The 19,404-nt window shown below is 37.7% G+C and overlaps 4 protein-coding genes and 1 pseudogene across 4 annotated transcripts; 3 read left to right on the top strand and 2 right to left on the bottom strand.

Moving 5' to 3' along the window:
- The first annotated feature begins 3,856 nt into the window (after window positions 1-3,856).
- LOC149379248 (uncharacterized) lies at window positions 3,857-4,747 on the top strand. Its single transcript, XM_089603978.1, has one exon. It carries the CDS (start codon window positions 3,857-3,859, stop codon window positions 4,745-4,747), a length of 891 nt encoding a protein of 296 aa, XP_089460104.1.
- Window positions 4,748-5,851: 1,104 nt separating this feature from the next.
- LOC149379247 (hexose transporter) lies at window positions 5,852-6,433 on the bottom strand. The gene is made up of 2 exons (XM_089603543.1): window positions 6,278-6,433; window positions 5,852-6,127 (listed from the first exon to the last, which is right to left on the bottom strand). Exons 1-2 carry the CDS (start codon window positions 6,353-6,355, stop codon window positions 6,053-6,055), a joined length of 153 nt encoding a protein of 50 aa, XP_089459669.1. The 5' UTR covers window positions 6,356-6,433; the 3' UTR covers window positions 5,852-6,052.
- A 3,282-nt stretch (window positions 6,434-9,715) lies between these two features.
- Window positions 9,716-10,372, bottom strand: LOC149379246 (uncharacterized). Its single transcript, XM_089603977.1, has 2 exons — window positions 10,299-10,372; window positions 9,716-10,256 (listed from the first exon to the last, which is right to left on the bottom strand). The coding sequence occupies exons 1-2, from the start codon at window positions 10,370-10,372 to the stop codon at window positions 9,716-9,718; spliced, it is 615 nt and encodes a 204-aa protein (XP_089460103.1).
- Window positions 10,373-11,885: 1,513 nt separating this feature from the next.
- LOC149379245 (uncharacterized) lies at window positions 11,886-13,740 on the top strand (annotated as a pseudogene).
- Window positions 13,741-15,168: 1,428 nt separating this feature from the next.
- On the top strand, window positions 15,169-16,987 carry LOC149379244 (F-box/kelch-repeat protein At3g23880-like). Its single transcript, XM_089603683.1, has 2 exons — window positions 15,169-15,422; window positions 15,711-16,987. The coding sequence occupies exon 2, from the start codon at window positions 15,713-15,715 to the stop codon at window positions 16,850-16,852; it is 1,140 nt and encodes a 379-aa protein (XP_089459809.1). The 5' UTR covers window positions 15,169-15,422; window positions 15,711-15,712; the 3' UTR covers window positions 16,853-16,987.
- Window positions 16,988-19,404: the final 2,417 nt, after the last annotated feature.

The raw sequence follows: 19,404 nt of genomic DNA, 5'->3' as shown, positions 1-19,404 counted from the left end.
TAAAATAAAATTTTGAATATTTAAAAAAAAAATAGAACGAGCTATTGGTCTTATTGCGTACACCACCACTAGACCGAAGGAAAAAAGACCAAAGAATATGTAGAGAATTTCTATGATGTTCGATGTGTGTTTCGAATCAGAACCTGAAGGTGTCTTAATCTTATATACTAAAAGTTTGCATTTGGTATAACTTTTAAATCATGTCAAAAGTGCTTCACGCAGGAAAAAAAAATGTCAAAAGTGCATGTTAATGCTTATTAGTCCGATAACGTTTAAACAACTTCTCAATTAATTTGGACGTCGCAAGACTAATAAACTAGAGCTTTTAACTTTTATTATGAGTTTCAAAAAGCTATTAAATTCGAATTTATAGAAGAAAAAAAGAACTATGTAGAAAAGTAACAAAAAAAATATTAAACTCGTGTGTAAACAATAGATAGAGGATCAACACTCTTATATCTTTGCCCTTCTCTCTTGTTTTGTCATTTTAGGGTTAAATAAAAATATACTTGTTCTGTTTTGTTCACCTCCTCAGAGGATGCCGGAAGTGATGGGAATTTGTTGCCCAACACTTTTTAGAAGACTCATATGATAACCCGTACGGCCTAGTGAAATCTTTAGTATAAGAAATTGTATTTCAAAATCTATCATTCAGCTACCCCTCCAACGTTATTTTCCGTCAATGGCGAGAAATCCTTATCGCAAGAAACCCCGGCGGAAGAAATTCGTCTCCAATCTTCAGGTCCTATGGCCATCTCCGCCAGCGATAGTGCAAATCAGGTAAGGGTAATGAATATATACTTGTGTTTTTAATGGTCACTAAAATAATATATTTTTTTGTTATTTGTTTTAGGTAATAATAAAGAGTATTTGTTGATTCTTAGTTGTCACCGTGTTAAAATGTCTCATATTTTCTAGATTGACTTGTGATATTCAAGCTTGATTTGAAACGGAATGGGCCAACACAATAAATGCAAGAGAGAAAGATCCATAGGGTTCTATTCTAAGCTGATATAGCTATGTTAATCAAATGCATTATGCATTGGCCCATAAACTAAATCAATGGTTAGAATTTCGCAAACACAAATTACTATAACTTATTATTAGAGTATCCTCCACAATTTCAACATTATCCGTATCTTCTAGAGAACTCTATATAGCATTATCAAGAATTGGCTTTCTAGAAATGAGAAAAATATATTAATAGTGTTTGAAAAATGAAACATTTCCAAAATATTGGTTGTTTCAAATTCTTATTTGAAATTATTTTACGTATAAATGAAACTTTAAATAGTTTATAAAGCTAAATAGAGCCCAATACAGTAAACAAATTTGATTTTTTTTTTTTTTTTTTGTAAACATTAAGAAAAATGATTGTTTGTAACTTGAAAAACACTATTTTTACAATAAAAGCTTTAGACACGCTATTCTTACGATAAGTTTCAATAAGCACTATCACAAGCAATTTCCACTCTATAGAAATTGGACTTGACAACACAAGTTTGGACTTGAAACTCATAAAGCCTAAATATTAATAACCAAAACTCAATTTAATAATTCAACAGATTGCTCATATAGAATATACGTGGTACGTAGGGACAAAGACGATAACGAAGTAACTTTCCGGGGAAACACATAATCATCCACTCCCATGAGCCAGTAGCGCCGGTTTGTCAGCGTACCCCACTGTTTGTCCATTGGCAAACATCGGTCCATCAACACACCCCACCGTGGCTCTGATGGCCATCGTCGGTTCGTTAGTATACCCACCTTGGTGATAGTTGGTGCTCATTGGCCGATCCTCGCCCGACTAGACCATAAGGGTCCTTTCACATTGTGGAGTATTTCGAAAAAATCGAATAAGTGCTCAAGATTAAATGGGGTCAATATCATATTCCTTATGATGGAAGCATACAAAAGATGAAAAGCATTAGATTTATTATGACCTTAACACTATGTTGTGTCTTGTTTGAAGATGTTATTTACTTGTATCAATATTAGTGTTTTATCTGTTTTATAAATAGTCCATGCAATAGTAAAAAAAATATATATATAGATTGAGGATGGTGTGACTTTTTTTTTCAATTTACTCATTTATTTTAACAAGCAAATTATGTTAATATTTCATGATTTCATCATCACAATACGTAGACAAAAATTTATTTGAAATAGACTATCCTCAACTGACTTCTAGTCAACAAATCAAATATGTCTGACTCTCACTAAAATCATATATCCGCTATAATAAGATTACAATTGAGAAAGCCCGCTACTTATGTACATAATAATCATATTCGGTGCGACATGTCGCACCTACTATCGCACCGAATATGAAATCCCATATCCAAAAAATTTCGGAGGGATTTGCCTTACAACTTTAAATTTTAAAACCTTTAGGTGCGTCATTAGTCGCACCTAAATGTATTAGGTGCGACGAATTCATATTAGGTGCGACAATGTCGCACCGAATACCACTTAATATTAGCGAAATTTTTAGTCATCTGGATGAGTATCCGGTGCGACATGTCGCACCTAATATGTGCTTAGGTGCGACATGTCACACCTAATACCCTTACGCACCAGAAATGTGAATTTGTAGTAATGTGTTAAAAATTAAAGTTTTTTCGATGTAACTTGTATTTTTTTTTTTAAGTTATGGTAAGATATAGCTTAAGGATACATGAAATTAATAACAAACAAAATAAAATAAAGAGAAAAAAACTCACCATTAAAACTAAACCCAAAAAAAAAAAAAAAAAAAAAAATTAAACCCAAAGATATAATATAGTGACTCCGGTCTAATTACTCGGGTTTTAAGGTATCTACGGAATGCCAGCATTGTAGCGAATTTATGACATTCATAATCGAAGTCTGAAACCCAAGAACCAAGATAACATGCAATCTCAATTGTGTATTTTGCTTAGTTTGATGCAAAGAAAAAACATCCGTTTTCCTAATATATACACATAAAAAAAAACCTTCATTACTAACTCCAGCCAAACCGAACGCTACCCGCACAACAACGGCACAAGGGGTGGGAGATCTCCAAAATTATAGAAACAAAATAGTAAAAGTCTCAAAAAATAAATAAAGAAATAAAGAAAAGGAAAAGCTATACAAATCACACAATTTGTAACTAATTAATTTAATTTTTTTTTAGCAAAATAGTAAATATCCTGAACTCAAAATACGAGTATAATCACATTCACAATCAAAGTCCCGAACTCAAAAGGACCAAGAAAATATACGATCAATTGTGTATTTTACTTAGTTCATTACAAATAAAACACATCAGGTTTTTTTATTTTTTTATTTTTAAACCTTCGTTATTAACTCCATCGAAATCAAATGCTAGCCACACGAGGAACTTGAGAAGACAATGCCCATTTACACATCGAACTGATTGAGCTGTTGTATTCAAGTTCCTAACACACAAAATGCAAACGAACAACCAACTTAAATACACGGATCGATTCCCAGAAGAAAGGGCACTTGGAATTTGTGCCGAGGCTGGGCACTAAATTCAGATCGTACTCCACTTCCGAGTTAATGAGTTAGATGGTTTTGAGCTTTATGTCGTTTCTAGTTATACGACACTACTATAGTCGTTTAACTCTTTATTCTTTTATCTGCTTTGTATAAATACTTATTGAGGTTTTATTTTGAATCTCAATCAATCAATCAAATCAAGATTGTTTTCTTTTTTCTTCTCTCGCTTCTTCGTTCTTCTTCTTCAATCTTTTCTCTGAAGCTCAACCGTAAAATGGTATCAGAGCAATTCCGCGAAATTGATCGTGATTGAGCTTCGTTCGAGCCTCACTAAAGAGAAATCTTCTTTGTTCTCCTTTAATCTTCAATGGAAGGAATGACCGAAGATTCGGCGGCAAGATTGGGAACGAACACATCCGGAGAATCGCGACAGAGATCTGAAGTTGATGATCCGACCGGAGCGTATTACATTCATCATTCAGATTCACCACGAGTAGTATTAGTGTCTCAGCTACTCAATGGCGACAATTACATGTCCTGGTCTCGCTCGATGAAAATTGCGCTCTCAGTCAAGAATAAACTTGGATTCATTGACGGAACTGTCGTGAAGCCGGCGATTTCGGATCCAATTCTCTGTAACGCCTGGAATCGAAGTAACAATATTGTTCTCTCATGGATCTTGAACTCTGTATCCAAAGAGATTTCGTCGAGCATCCTTTACGGTGATTCAGCCTATGAAGTGTGGAAAGATCTTGAAGAGCGCTATCATCAATCCAATGCACCAAGGATCTTCCAATTGCGGCGAGAATTGATGAACCTGGTCCAAGATCAGAAGCCAGTGAGCATGTATTTCACAAGACTGAAGGCAATTTGGGAGGAGCTCTCGAGTTTCAGGCCTAACTGTTCGTGTGGGAAATGCACTTGTGGAGGAGTGAAAGATCTCAACTCTTTCATTCAAAATGAGTATGTGATGCAGTTCCTTATGGGACTCAATGAGACATTCACTCAGGCTCGTGGTCAGGTTCTCCTAATGGATCCGATTCCACCGATAAACAAAGTTTTCTCCATGGTTTCTCAAGAAGAGAAACAAAGATCCATTGGTGTTGACGTTCTTGGAACCGCTGACCAATCAACTACCATGGCGATGGCAATCAAGGAGGATCAACGACGTAACACGAAGAAGGAGAAGCCTCTTTGCACACACTGCAAAATGTTGGGCCATACCGTCGACAAGTGCTATAAACTCCATGGTTACTAGCCGGGATTCAAACCAAAGGCAAAGGGAGTGGTGAATGCATCAGAAGGATCTGGAGATGGCAGAGAGGAACGTGTGCTGTCTAACAACCTCACGGCGCAACAAATTCATCAGATCATCCAGTCCCTGTCAAATCAGCTTGCATCCACAAACACACAAGGCAATTCAAATGACATCAACACAGCGTCATTTGAAACAGGTTTATCTAACTCTATGATTAATAGCAAAAGTCATAACGATAATAATACCTTATGGATTTTAGATTCTGGTGCATCTAGACATATTTGCTCTAGTTCAGATCAGTTGATGAATGTCAAGCCTCTTCATAATTCTAGTGTGACTTTGCCTAATCATATAAGGATACATGTTTCTTGCTGTGGAGATATATGTATTTTGAATAATAGAATTATCAAGAATGCCTTGCTTGTTCCAGGATTCAAGTTTAATCTCTTGTCTGTGAGTACTCTAACCAAGGAATTGAATGTCAATGTTCTACTAACACCAACTGGTTTTCTTCTCTCACTTCTTCGTTCTTCTTCTTCAATCTTTTCTCTGAAGCTCAACCGTAAAACGAGTCGACACTGATAGGACTTTTCCATAACCATCTCGTCTCGCCATTGCTGCCCCGACCAACGATCCCAACCAATAAAAAGGCAATGGTTCCTCCAAAATCGCCGCAGCCTGTTCCACTCTGATTATTCCAATCGTGATTGAGCTGCAACGGATCATCACACCAGATCTCTGCTCTCTCGGATCAAATGCTGCTCTCAGAGCTCGTCTATTCCCTCCATGAACTGTGCACGTCCACAGATCATTGCACCGGGTCTGCTCTATCGGATCATAGGCAACTCGTATAGATGCCGAGATGAAATTACCTTCCACACTAATCAGATTTAGGCTACACGAACTATGCATGTTCAACGAGGCCCAAACCAAACAAAAAACAAAAAATGGCAACAAGAGCAAAGTGTAGGGTTTGAGTGAGACTTGTTTAGCTCAAAACGTTTAAAATTTGGCATCAAGTCAACAACAAGCGCAAAAAGGTTACCTTACTTTACTCAGACAACAAAGTATCAATCTTCCAAGACTGTTAAGAACATTTGACCATTGTTCCCATGAAGACATCAGATTCAATGATGTTATTGCTTATTCAAATCTTATAAAAACAAAATTTGCATAATCACAATTCATACCATACATGGTTTATCAGACACCAACAGAACAACTGAACTAAAGGAAGAGAACAACTAACAATCCAGATGTTCATTTCTTCTTCTTTCCTTTTTTTTTTTTTAAATAATGAATTGATTAATTGTTATCGTTTTCCTTCGTCCCGAACTTTTCCTTGAACGCGTCCTGCCTCTTCAACCACATCATGTGACCCTGAGAAAACCCAGATAGATTTGTTCATTTTTTTTTTTTTAATTTCTTTTCTCTCTTGCCACAATATTTCATAGAATACCCAGCGATTTAAGAATTGTAGAGACACATTAATTTTTTATTAAAATTAAAGAATAAAGGTGGGAATTGAACCTGAAGAGCAGCTGCCCAAGTGATGATAAAAGTGGTCGCCCAGAATTTCTTTTGTTTGAAAAGACCTCTCACATCCATTCTTCTTCGATCCCTACTCTTCCTTCCGACCCATCTCTCACTACTCGTTCTACAACCGCAAACGACATGTCGTTTACATTTACAAAAGTGTTTTTTTAGCACGGAAACAAGCAAGTGCCACGTGGGTATTTTTCAGTTGTTCCTTTTTGCCCCTTAAAAGAAGACATCGTAAGTCGTATCTGTCCTTGAAGTTTGAACGATATTACATTACACCCGTTTGACTCTTCTGAAACATAAATCAAGAATAACTTCAACTTGATTGCAAAGAAACCATATTGTTATATTATTAAGCTGATAAAAAAAAAATAATAACACACACACTTATGTCAAGGTCGGCAATTGATAATAAGTTAAAAAAACGATGCCAATTCCCTTTGCATCAAATGAATTTATTGGAAAATTAAATGATTCTCCATTCCGATGTCTAGATGAAAAGTCCTAGCCTTAAGTTAAGTACGATAGATTTGTAAACAACTAGCTTTTTATAGAAGAGACTTATAAATTATAGTCAAATTATTCAATTATTTAGATAAATAACTCATATTTCTCATACTTCCAAAATTATATTTGGTTTCATAAAACTTCGTTTTTATTTGTTTGTTAATTCCAATTTTTTTTCCAGTTATCATCATCGGATTTGAATCATAGAATCGTTTGTCAAATCAGAGACAAGTATTTTGCTTTTTCGAATGGTAAATAATATTTACTATCGAATGGTCGGACGGTAAATATTATTTACCATTAAAATTATCCTGCAATTTGCAATCAGGATATTTGATGACTCATTTGGAATAGATGTTTAGGATCGTCGATTTCGTAGATATTATTCTATTGTTCTTATATTATCTGTTTGTCTAATTTAGTCATTTAATCATTTTTAGTTTCTGTTTGTCTAGTGTAGGTGTTTAGGTTCTTTGGTTTCATAGAACTTCGTTCTTATTTGTTTGTTAAATCAAAATTTTTTCCAGTTATTCATCATCGGATTTGAATCATGGAATCGTTCGCCAAATTGGAGACATGTATTTTGCATTTTCGAATGGTAAATAATATTTACTATCAAATGGTCGGACTGTAAATATTATTTACCATTAAATTTTCAGAGTTTCGGTTATGGTGTTCTATGGGTTAATCGAATTGGAAATAATATTTACCATATGTTATAGTTAATCTAACAGAGAATTGATCGGAGATGCGGGCTAGGGTTTTGATTATGGTGTTCTATGGGTTAATCGAATTGGAAATAATATTTACTTACCATTTTTTTCCAAGTTTGAGAACGGAGACGTCTTCGTCGGCTTCGAAAGTGGTGAACTCAAAAAATTGATGGCGGAAAAGGAGGTCGGAGGCAATATCGGAGAATTGAAGGATTCGAAATCGACGGAGAGTTCGGAGGCAATATCGGAGGATTGAAGAATTCAAAAGTCGGAGGCGAAAATTTTAGTGTGTATTTGATGAGGGGTAAGATATGAATATAATATTGTTTGGTAGTTGATTGAGCTAGTTACCTAATTTAAGTGATAGTTAGGCTAGAATTTTAAAGGAGGTGGTAAATTTGGGCTAGATACCCAACCGGCCCTAAGTATTAACCGATTGTGATTTACACTATAGTTTAATTGATAAATCCACACTATTAAAAGTCATGAGTTCAATTATTACTCGCAACAAACTACCTAAAAAAATATTAATCGATTCTTCCGAGTGACTTTACACATCTAGCATCTTATTTTGATCCGTCAAACTGGGCTTATGCATGTATTGAGCCTCGACGGATTGGTCTAATAAGTGTAACCAATAGTCGCGCCTATAGAGCTCTGCGCCACTTGACGAGAGAAAATTTTCATGTCAAAAATTCAGAGATACATATGTGAGTAGTCGCGTATGTATGTCATGTCCAGGGCTGGCATTTCCTTTAGGTCATACAGAAGAGACGTCGTGGAAGTAATTTAGAAGAAATCGGTAATCAGAATGGGTCAAAACGGATCACAAGACGCTAATAGGAAAAAAAAAATATGAGCTCTGCACGCCGCGCCCCACCCGTCGCACGCTGCACAGATTACATCGCCGGTCACAGAACATTACACGCATTCTGCAAGGATTTGAAAGTTTGACCTCGCGGCGTGAGCCCCTATCCTTACGGCGCGAGGTGTCATCCAAAATTCGCCAACAGTTCTAGAACGATATGCGCGCTTCGCATATTTCCGAAAAGCTTCGAAGCACGCCACAAATTTTTGTTTGCGCGCCGCGACCTTCCACTACACACCGCGAGGTACTGCGCCCTGCTAGGTCGCGTTAGGCATAACAGGAAACTAACAATTTTTTAATCGTTCTAGGCCATTGGATCTCATTTAAAGGACCAGTTGACTCCGAAAATAACCCCAAAACCTATAAATAAAGCTCTTGTAACCTAAAACACAATTTTTTTCTTTAATTTTAGTTTAGCTTAGGTTTTCATTAGTATTTGGCTAGTTGGGAGAGAAGAGGCAACCGGAGAATAAGATCACTGTTCACTGTAATTGACAATCGCGATTCGGCGTTTTATCTTCTATTTCTCTCCCTTGGAACTCCCGTTTATTTTTAATTGTCTTGAGATGGTTTTCTTTTATTTATTTTGTTTTTCTATTACTCTCATTTCCATGAACTGAACCCCTTAAGGATGATGGTTTAGTTTTGCTTGAATATGGCTGTAGATTCATAACTATTTAATTGAAGTATTTTCTGTTCATTTTCTCTATCGCTTGAATTGATTTTATGTTTACTGCTTGTTTGAGATTCATGACCTCATTCATGATTTTTAGGCTTGACTTGATGGTCAAGAAAGATTAGGTTGATAGTGCATAAGAATTAGCTCACCGTAGTACAATCTTAAGCTAAAGATAGTTAGGCTGTTATGGAATCGTGAGAACGCTCTTGTTCCAACGCTTGTCGTATTTGTTAGGTTAAAGATTGAGAGATAAAAAATCGATATTGACATAGGTTGTTAGATGCTCGAGAGAAGTTCAATAATATAATTACGTGAGTGTGATTAGTGAAGAGAGAGAGAACTGAGAAATCATGTGTAATTCTAGAAATCTCGACCATATGAGAGTTTAGCGAAGCAGATTCCCTTGCCATCCTCGTATCCATTTACCCGTGTTTAATTTGTGCTTTTATTTATTTTCTGCAAATTATTTACTAATCATCCTTCGTTTTCTTGAGTTCAATTCGTGACTAGTTGGTTGAGTATCGGATAAGCAAAGTCCTCGTGGGATCGACTCGTACTTACAATTTACTACTTGAGTGACTATGTGCACTTGCGTGTGCGAATATATCGCAATAGTACGCCCATCTCCCTTTGACCTACCAGTTTGTGGTAAGTTTGATCTATTTCGAGACACCGGTTTTCAGAGTGTACACATCGGCCTTGGACAGCCCCAGGGTTGACATGTGTTGTAATAACCTGAAAAACTTGTAGTCATAGGTTCTGGGGTCGTGGCCGAACCCACAACCGGAGAACACGTTGTAGACGTCGGGGACGCCCAACGAGGTTTGGACAAACTCGTGCTCTCTGAGCGTCGGGTTGTAGAAGACGACTCGGTGCGAGAATAAAGGAGATCGGTCGACGAAGCAGATGATTCCATTGCAGTGATAGCCGAGTAGGGACACTATATAGCCGCACCCGTCTCCGAGTAGCGTCGGGCGGATCGGGATGTGAATTTCTCCTCTCAATGCAATGGAATCGCCAACGTTGAGGAGAGAAAGCACTTGCTTCTTTTCGAGCTCGACGTCATAGCCATACTTGTCCAACACAGCGAACGGGTCTCGGCGGGCCCACCCTAAGAGCAAAGAAGACGGTGCCTTGTTTGCATGGAGTTGAAGGTGGCCGTTGACGAACTCGTGGCTGGTTATGAGAGAGCTCCAAGCCCTGCAAACGCTTCTGAATTAGACCAGAGATTTCACCAGCAACTTCAACAGAATTTGTTCCTCCAATTCTCGCGGAACATCATAGCCGGATGATATCCTATTCCTCTTCATCTTCATCTTTGTGTTTGTTTTCAATTTACAGTCAAGTTATATAATGGTAATAAGTCAACTGTGTTGTATCTATTAGGAAACAAAGAAATGCTAATCCTAATTTCTAATCTCAACATTATCCTATATTTTCATTTATATTCTAGGTTCGACGAAGATAGAGAATGACTCACCTAACCCGATCTTTGATTTATGGATAGCGATGGGAAGAACGACAACAACGATCGATAAGCAAAGAGGAACCGCGGTGCATAGGCGCTAGAGTATTTCACATTATTTATTCGCTGACTTGGATTATCATGGATAACAAGCTAATCAGGCACGAATTAAGGGACGTGGTAGTGAGGAGGGGCTATAGCCCCCCTTGAAATTATTGAAAAAAAAAAATTGAAGTCTCAGTTTATAGCCCAATCAAGCGTAAGCCCATTTACATATTACTTTGATATTTATTAGAAGCCCGCGTTTAACTAAAAATAGAATAAATAAAATATTGATATTTTAAAGGTTATCTTCTTCTTCAAGCTTATCTCTGTGTTGGTGTGTGGGTCTTTCGAAGCAGACAAAATTTGTTGTGCGTGCGCTTGTGCCTTTTGTGGGTCACAGGTAATTTTTTTACTTTTTTTTTAATAAAACTGATTGATAACTATTTTAATCAGTAATTGTTTCAAGATAGTGGAAATTTTTATCATCTCTATCCTTTAATATCTCTTAAGAGGTTGGATTAAATACATATTATGTAACCTAGTAAATTGTATTTGTCTCGTAACTGACTTAATCCTCCACTGGTCAAGATTTTTTTTTTTCACGTTGCAATATATCTTTGGGTAAAGGGTATTTCGTCCTGATTGCCTATGATTTGTAATTTGTGGCATAAATCAAAAGGGGAAGTGGAAATTTGGTGGATTTTGTATGCCATTCTCTCTGGATCCATAATCCCATATCAATAGCTAATTATATCATGATTGTATTATACACAATGACCTCCGTATTTAGAAAAACAAACTGTAATAACTATCTTCAATGTCTTCTACAGATTATGATGGAAAGATATTACAAACGAAAGATAAATGATTCTGTACCACACGGACAGATTGAAAATCCTAGTAAATCATGTAAGGTCAATTTCAATCGCTCTGAACTTCCTAGTGATCCTGGATTGAGAGCTCCGATTTTAGAGTATAGTCCTAACATCCGAGACGAAGTTCGACGAGCTTATATGCAAAGAGATCCTTGTCAGCCTCAAGATCATACGTTTCCATTAACACCCGTCGGGAGTCAATCAAGAAGATTTGTTGTTGATTGGTTTGCAGAATACTCTACTTGGTTAGAATATAGTATAGCTAAAGATGCTGCATTTTGTCTATGTTGTTATCTTTTCAAACCCGATAACGGAGAACAAGGAGGCGGTGATTCTTTTGTCGGTACGGGGTTTACGAATTTCAAAAAGAAAGATAAACTCCGGAAGCATGTTGGAGGTCCTTCAAGTGCCCACAACCAAGCTTGGAAGAAATGTGAAGATTTGATGAATCAAGAACAACATATTCGAACAGTTTTGGTTAAACAATCGGAACAAGCTCGTAAAGAGTATCGGAGTCGCTTGACTGCATCAACTGATTGTGTCCGCTTTCTTCTAAGGCAAGGACTTGCCTTTCGTGGAGATGACGAGTCTGAAAGTTCAAGAAATCGAGGTAATTTTCTTGAGCTTTTAAAGTTTTTATCCGATCACAACGATGATATCAAAGCCGTCACTTTAGAGAATGCTCCTGAAAATTTGAAGTTGACATCATCTGACATTCAAAAAGATATTGTGCGAGCAGCCGCGGAAGAGACTCTAAATGTCGTCATTGAAGATATGCGCAGCGCGTTATTCTCTATTTTAGTTGATGAGTCGCGGGATATTTCAATGAAAGAACAAATGGCGATCGTTTTCCGCTATGTTGACAAGAGTGGAAGAGTGATAGAGCGCTTTATAGGCATTGAACTTGTTGGCGACACTACATCTGCTTCGTTGAAGTATGTTATTGATAAGGTGTTTTCAAAATATGGATTGGGTCTATCTAGCTTGCGAGGACAAGGATACGATGGAGTAAGTAATATGCGTGGCGAATTCAATGGTCTCAAAACACTTATTTTGAAAGAAAACTCATGTGCTTATTATGTTCACTGCTTCGCTCATCAACTCCAATTGGTACTTGTCGCGGTTGCTAAGAAGCACATCACTCTTTTCTTTGGTCAGTGGTGTGGTAAATGTCGTTGGTGCTTCCTCGAAACGTTGTGATATTCTTCGACAGAAACAAGAGGCTATAACTATTGAAGCTTTGAAGAATGGTGCTTTATTAAGTGGGCAAGGGCTAAATCAAGAGACTACCATCAAGCGTGCAGGTGATACTCGGTGGGGTTCACATTATGAGAGTTTACTAAGCATTATTGGCATGTTCTCGTCTATTATTGATGTTCTTGAATTAATTGTTGATGATGGAACAAACTCGGGACAAAGAGCTGAAGAGAATAATTTATTAGAGTTTATGATGTCCTTTGATTTCGTGGTTAGCCTTCATTTGATGAGAGCTTTGTTGGCAGTGACAAATGAATTATCGAAAGCGCTTCAAAGAAAGGATCAAGACATCGTAAATGCCATGAATTTGGTGAAATTTGTAAGGAACGGATGCAGAAGATGAGAGATGCTGGGTGGGACTCATTTCTTGTTCAAGTCTTCATTTTGTGAAAAACATGGTATAGATGTTCCGGTTATGGCGGATACTTATGTACATCGAGGAAGATCACGCCGTAAAGCTCCAAGAATTACAAACTTGCACTATTTTCGAGTGGAATTGTTTTATAGCGTCATCGACATGCAACTACAAGAGCTAAATGACCGATTTAACGAGGTAAACACCGATTTGCTTCTATGTGTGTCTTGTTTGTGTCCAAAAGACTCATTCTTTGCTTTCGACAAGCAAATGTTGATTCGGTTGGCTCGATACTACCCGAAAGATTTTTCAGAAATTGAGCTTATGGTACTTGATGATCAACTTGAAACTTATATCATGGATATGCGAAGCAGCGAACAATTCACGAGGCTTGAATGTATTGGGGAGCTTTCGATGAAAATGGTTGAAACAAGAAGACAAAATGTATATCCTTTAGTTTATCGGCTTGTTACATTGTCATTAATTTTACCGGTTGTTACAGCTACGGTGGAACGAGTGTTTTCAGCTATGAAAATTGTGAAGAATCGGTTACGGAATCGAATGGGAGACCAATGGATGAATGATAGCCTACTTGTATACATTGAGAATGATATATTTGATCAGCTTGACAACGAGGTCATTCTTCAAAGATTTCAAAAAATGAAAACTCGGCGAGGCCAATTATAATGGAATTTGTTTTTTTTTTTTTAATCTTTAAATAGCAATTAGATTTTTGTACGAACAATTGAAAATATTATTTTACTATATCATATATCGATTAGCCCCCCCTAGAAAAAATTCCTGGCTTCGTCCCTGAAGCTAATTATGGAATGTTTAGAGTCTAAAGGGCCGTGTCCAATTTAGCATTTATATTCCAATTTAGTCTTTTGGGGCAGATCAATTTCTCTTGTTTGTGGTTTCACTAGTTGTCAGTGGGCGATGTAGAAGATGGCTATTGTGTTTGGGCCTTTGGGGGAGGTACCACTCATTTATCAAATGATCATAGTATGGTCAGAGTTTAGATTCTTAGCATCTAAAATTATCTCAAGTAAACACTCACTTAACAAATCATAGCATGGTTAGAGTTTGGATTCTTCTAGTGATTGGGTTGTCTAATTGGATTTCTTCCAATTTTACGAACTGTGGATGGATGTCCTGGGGTGTCAATCGATTGTGGACGCTTGATGGAGCTAACTGGAACATGGTCCAAAACGTGATTTTTTTGTGAAGAGAAGTTGAAGGATTGGAAAAAAAGCTTCAGCGGTGGCAAACGAGACGTGGGGAAAGGTCAAGGATGAAACTGAACCTTGGGATTTAGAGATTATTATGTTTTAAATGAGGTCTCTTTTTCCGCAAATAACCAAAAACAATTGGTGGTCGAATAAGAGCTTTTGCTTTTCGAGCTCAATGCCAAATTAGAGGACGTTTCTCGGAAAAAAATTATAGAATCTTGGCTCAAGGATGACAATTCGGCGTATTTCTCTCACATGAGGGCAATCATAAGAAGGAATTGAAACAAGAGAATTATGTGCGGAGGTCAATGTTTTACTGTCTCGTAGACATATCAAATCGATGTAATCACATAAGGTGCCAAACATTAAAAAAAAATTATAGCTAATTAGTCATATACAAACTCAAATTTTGATAAATAATCAATGTCTTGTTAATTTTTCAAAAACAATCATTAATAAAAATTAACAACATACAAATATCCAAAATATAACAAAAATTAACAGAAAATAATTTGGCACATAGATTTTGTGACTATATTCAAAATACATTTGAGATGTTGACTAGATTTGAAACATATGTAAAACATATTTGTGACAATTTTTAAAGCATATATGCCGCAATTTTTAAAACATATTTGTGGCAATTTTTCAATTAAAAAAAAAATAATAATAAAAAAAATAAACGAGCCGCGTAACAGTTTTCAAAATATTCTATTTGAGCTAGATTTTTATCCCAATTCGGCTTTTGAAAACAAAACAGTACTTTCCGTAATAATTAACTATTTTTTATGCTCTATGAATTATTTATATTTTCATAATGATTAAGTATATATATATATATATATATGCAAAATAAAATCATGTTTGGTTTCGCTTCTCTCTTTTAACGTCGGACTTTGATTCCACTGTTGTTTTTCGGTCGAAAACTCTGATTCCTCCAACCTCTTCGCCGTGAACCTAAAAAAAAAAACTTGTTCAATACGCTCTATCCCTAAACGCACTACGATTGGTCCTCTAAATCTCCTCTTTCATCCTCATCGTACTCGTTGTTTTCGCTCCTCTCTCATCATCGGACTTTGATTCCACTGTTGTCTTCGGTCGAAAACTCTGATTCCTCCAAGTTCGGGTTCGGAAGAGGTAAGCTTGTCCATCGTTTGTTCTTGTTCTTCGGGTCAGCCATATTGGGTCATACCGGACCCATCGCCATCTCTATCTTCGTCGAAATTAGAATATATACAATCTAAAAATTGTAGAAAATATATTATAATGTTGTGATTTTAAAGTAGGATTAGGAGATTAAATATTTCATTCGTGTTTGAATAGGAGTAGGATTTCTGTGTTTCCTTATAAATACAACACTTTAAGCTCTGTAGCACAAGTAGAGTATTGCCTTATTCACAGCTACCAAATTGTGAACAAACACAGATATGAAGAGGAAGAGAATATCCTCCGGCTATGATGTTCCACCAGAAGTGGGGGAACAAATACTGTTGAAGTTGCCGGTGAAGTCTTTGGTCCGATTCAGAAGCGTTTGCAGGGCTTGGAACTCTCTAATAACCGACCACAAGTTCGTCAACGACCACCTTCAACTCCAAGCAAACAAGGCACCGTCTTCTTTGCTCTTAGGGTGGGCCCGCCGAGACCCGTTCGCGGTGTTGGACAAGTATGGCTACGACGTCGAGCTCGAAAAGAAGCAAGTGCTTTCTCTCCTCAACGTTGGCGATTCCATTGCGTTGAGAGGAGAAATTCACATCCCGATCCGCCCGACGCTACTCGGAGACGGGTGCGGCTATATAGTCTCCCTACTCGGCTATCACTGCAATGGAATCATCTGCTTCGTTGACCGGTCTCCCTTTTTCTCGCACCGAGTCCTCTTCTATAACCCGGCGCTCAGAGAGCACGAGTTTGTCCAAACCTCGTCGGGCGTCGCCGACGTCTACAACTTGTTCTCCGGCTGTGGGTTCGGCCACGACCCCAGAACCGACGACTACAAGTTTGTGAGGCTGTTACAGCACATATCAGCCCCGGGGGTGTCCAAGGCCGAGGTGTACACTCTGCGAACCGGTCTCTGGAAAGAGATGAAACTTACCACAGAATGGCAGGTCAAAGGGAGCGGAACGTACCTGAAAGGGCGGTTGTACTGGCACACCTACATGGGGAAGGATACTCTGGTATGGTTCGACTTGTCCGACGAGAGTTTCGGCGGCATTGATCTGCCGAAACCTCGAGACCAAAGGGCTTTTCTGATGCCGCCGCTCGTGTGGAACGACTCGCTCGTTGTCTTCAACTTCTCCGACGCGTTCGAGATGTGGGTCATGGACGGCGACGCTGGTGGTGTTTGGTCCAAATATTATTGGCTCGGGGAGTTGCCGGGCGTGTCAAATCCAATAGCGTTCTGGAAGGAGGACGAGTTGTTGATGGCCGGATATGACGGGAGCTTGATGTCGTATAATCTCTCTACCAAAGAGTGTAGGAAAGTTCCAATTCCGGTATCCGTGCTGCCGTATTCCACTTATGGAAGTTTCTATGCCGAAACTCTGGTTTCTGTCAAGACTCGTGCCTCCTGATCCGGATACCATTTAATTAATACCTTTTTTTATTGTTTAATTTTATTTATTTTTTGGCTGCTTTAGCTCAATTTTTTTTTTTTTCCTAGTACTAGCTTTCAAACAGTGAACTTGAAAATAGTACGAATACAAATAAATAAACTGCTAAAAATTATACAAGCTGCACTAGAAAATGAAGAAATACATGTTTAACAGAGTAGTTTACAAATGAATAAATGTAACAGAATATGGGGTAGAAGTATGTTACAAAGGAAAAATCAAACAAGATATGCTCGGTTTCTAGACTGTTTAAACATGGATAGATGATTTTTATCAATCGAATGCATTAAGATCTTTCAATATGATAGTGTTATCTTTTTTCTTCTTAACTTTGAAGGTTAAACTTAGTCCGGTAAATTGGAAATGTAGCTTGGCTGCTTCAATTGTATTCTTCAAAGCATGTGGTCCCAAAAGCACATAAAAGAAACTTTGATTTTATAGAATTCATAAAAATAAAATAATAGAGTCGCTTGTTAAAGTGGTTGATGTAGATGGCGTAATACTGGATTAGCATCCCTGAAAAACAACTGAATTCATCTTTCTTTGGCAAACTTATTTTCTGTGGATCAAGATTTTGTTTCGGACTCGTGTGACGTCTCGCCATGACCAAGTAAATACTGATTGCCGTTAATCTCCAAACAGAGGGCTCGATAGGCAAGACAGGACCGATTTGAAAGACTTAAGCAGAAACAGGACACTCTTAGATGTCCCTAAAAATATCAAGACCTCTTTTAGTTGTCCCTTAAAATGGCAAGGAAAGACCCTTCTACACTCTGATTATTCATATCGGGATTAACCAAACTAAAGCCTCTTATCATAGCCCCTGCACGGATCATTGCACCAGGTCTCTGCTCTTTGGGATCAAACGCAGCTCTCAGAGCTCGTCTAGCTGCTGAGATGAAATCACCGTCCACACTAAATCAGATTTAGGCTACATGAACTATCCATGTTCAACGAGGCCCAAAACATTCAAAAACAAAAAACATGGCAACAAGACCAAAGTGTAGGGATTGAGTCAGATTTGTTTAGCTCAAAACGTATAAAACTTGGCATCAAGTCAACAACAACCGCAAAAAAGGCTACACTACTACTTCACTCATACAAAGTATTAATCTTCCAAGTATGTTTACGACTTTTGACTATAGTTTCCATGAGGACAAGATTCACAGATGTTATGTTGCTTATTGGCACACTAATCTTATTAAAAAAAAAAAAAAACAAATGTTGTATAATCACAATTCACACCATAGTTTGTCAGACATCAACAGAACAATTCAACTAAAGGAAAAAAAAAAAACAGAAAAACTAACAACCCAGATGTTAATTTCTTCTTCTCTAGCCAAATGAAATGCTACCCTGCACAAGGAACTTGAGAAAACAATGCCCATTTACACATCGAATTGACTGAGACGTTGTATTCAAGTTCCTAAGACACGGAACGCAAATAAAGGGATCAATTCCTAGAAGAAAGGGCACTTGGAATTCAGATAGTCCAGTTTCTACCAATACATCAGCTAATAACAACAGAGTGAGGTAGATGCTGAAAAGCTCAGACTCCATTGCCGAGTCGGCACTGACAAAACTTCTCCATAACCATCTCGTCTCGCCATTGCTTCACCGAGCAACGATCCCCACCAATAAAGAAACAATATTTCCTCCAAAATTGCCACATCCGATTCCAATCTCGATTGAGCTGCATACAGGATCTTCAGTGTATGGCTTCACCAAATCAAAGCATCCTAGCATAGCACCTGCACGGATCATCGCACCAAGTGTCTGCTCTTTCGGATCAAAGACAGCTCTCGGAGCTTGATTTCAGGAATAATCTGTCAGGCTTTGGAGAGCACTTTCTCAACCTCCTAGCACATGCCACTTCTTCAAGAACGGGCCGGTCATTGAAGCTCGATCCGTCCGAGAATAACCAAAGAGTCATTCTCTCTAATCACCTCAATGGTTGTCAATCGCCCACCCATATCAGGTTTAGGCTTACATGAACTACGCATGTATCAACAAGGACCCAAAAAAAAAAAGATGAACAGACGAAAACATGGCCACAAGAGCAAAATGTACAGTTTGAGTTATATATTTGTTTTACTCATAACGTTTAAAACTCTGAATAATGCATCGTTACGAATAAGTATTTTGCTCTGAGCGTCTAAGAATAAGTGAATAAAACCCACTTTGTTTGAAGCTGACGTGTCGTGTGGTGATTGGTTGAAAATGCTAATGAACTAGGATTCTGACTTATTACATACAATTATATACATTTGTTTTATTTTTTACGCACATTCTATTCGCGCGGATATATATAGACCGCTTCTCTGAAATTTAAACGTTCATATATCAAAAACCTACCTCGTTGAGCAGACAAAATAAAACCCAAGGCAGAGAGAGAGAGAGAGAGAGAGAGAGAGAGAGAGAGAGGAAGGCGATGCAAGGCCGTTCGAGGAAGTCGGAGAGCTGTGCGATGTGCAAGCATCTGAAGGATAAGTGCGGGAAGAACTGTGCTTTCA

Source organism: Urtica dioica, chromosome 12, assembly GCF_054948205.1.
Source record: "Urtica dioica subsp. dioica isolate 48M chromosome 12, U.dioica_male_clone48M_v1_H2, whole genome shotgun sequence".
NCBI lineage: Eukaryota > Viridiplantae > Streptophyta > Magnoliopsida > Rosales > Urticaceae > Urtica > Urtica dioica.
This window is presented reverse-complemented; position numbering and strand designations above follow the sequence as displayed.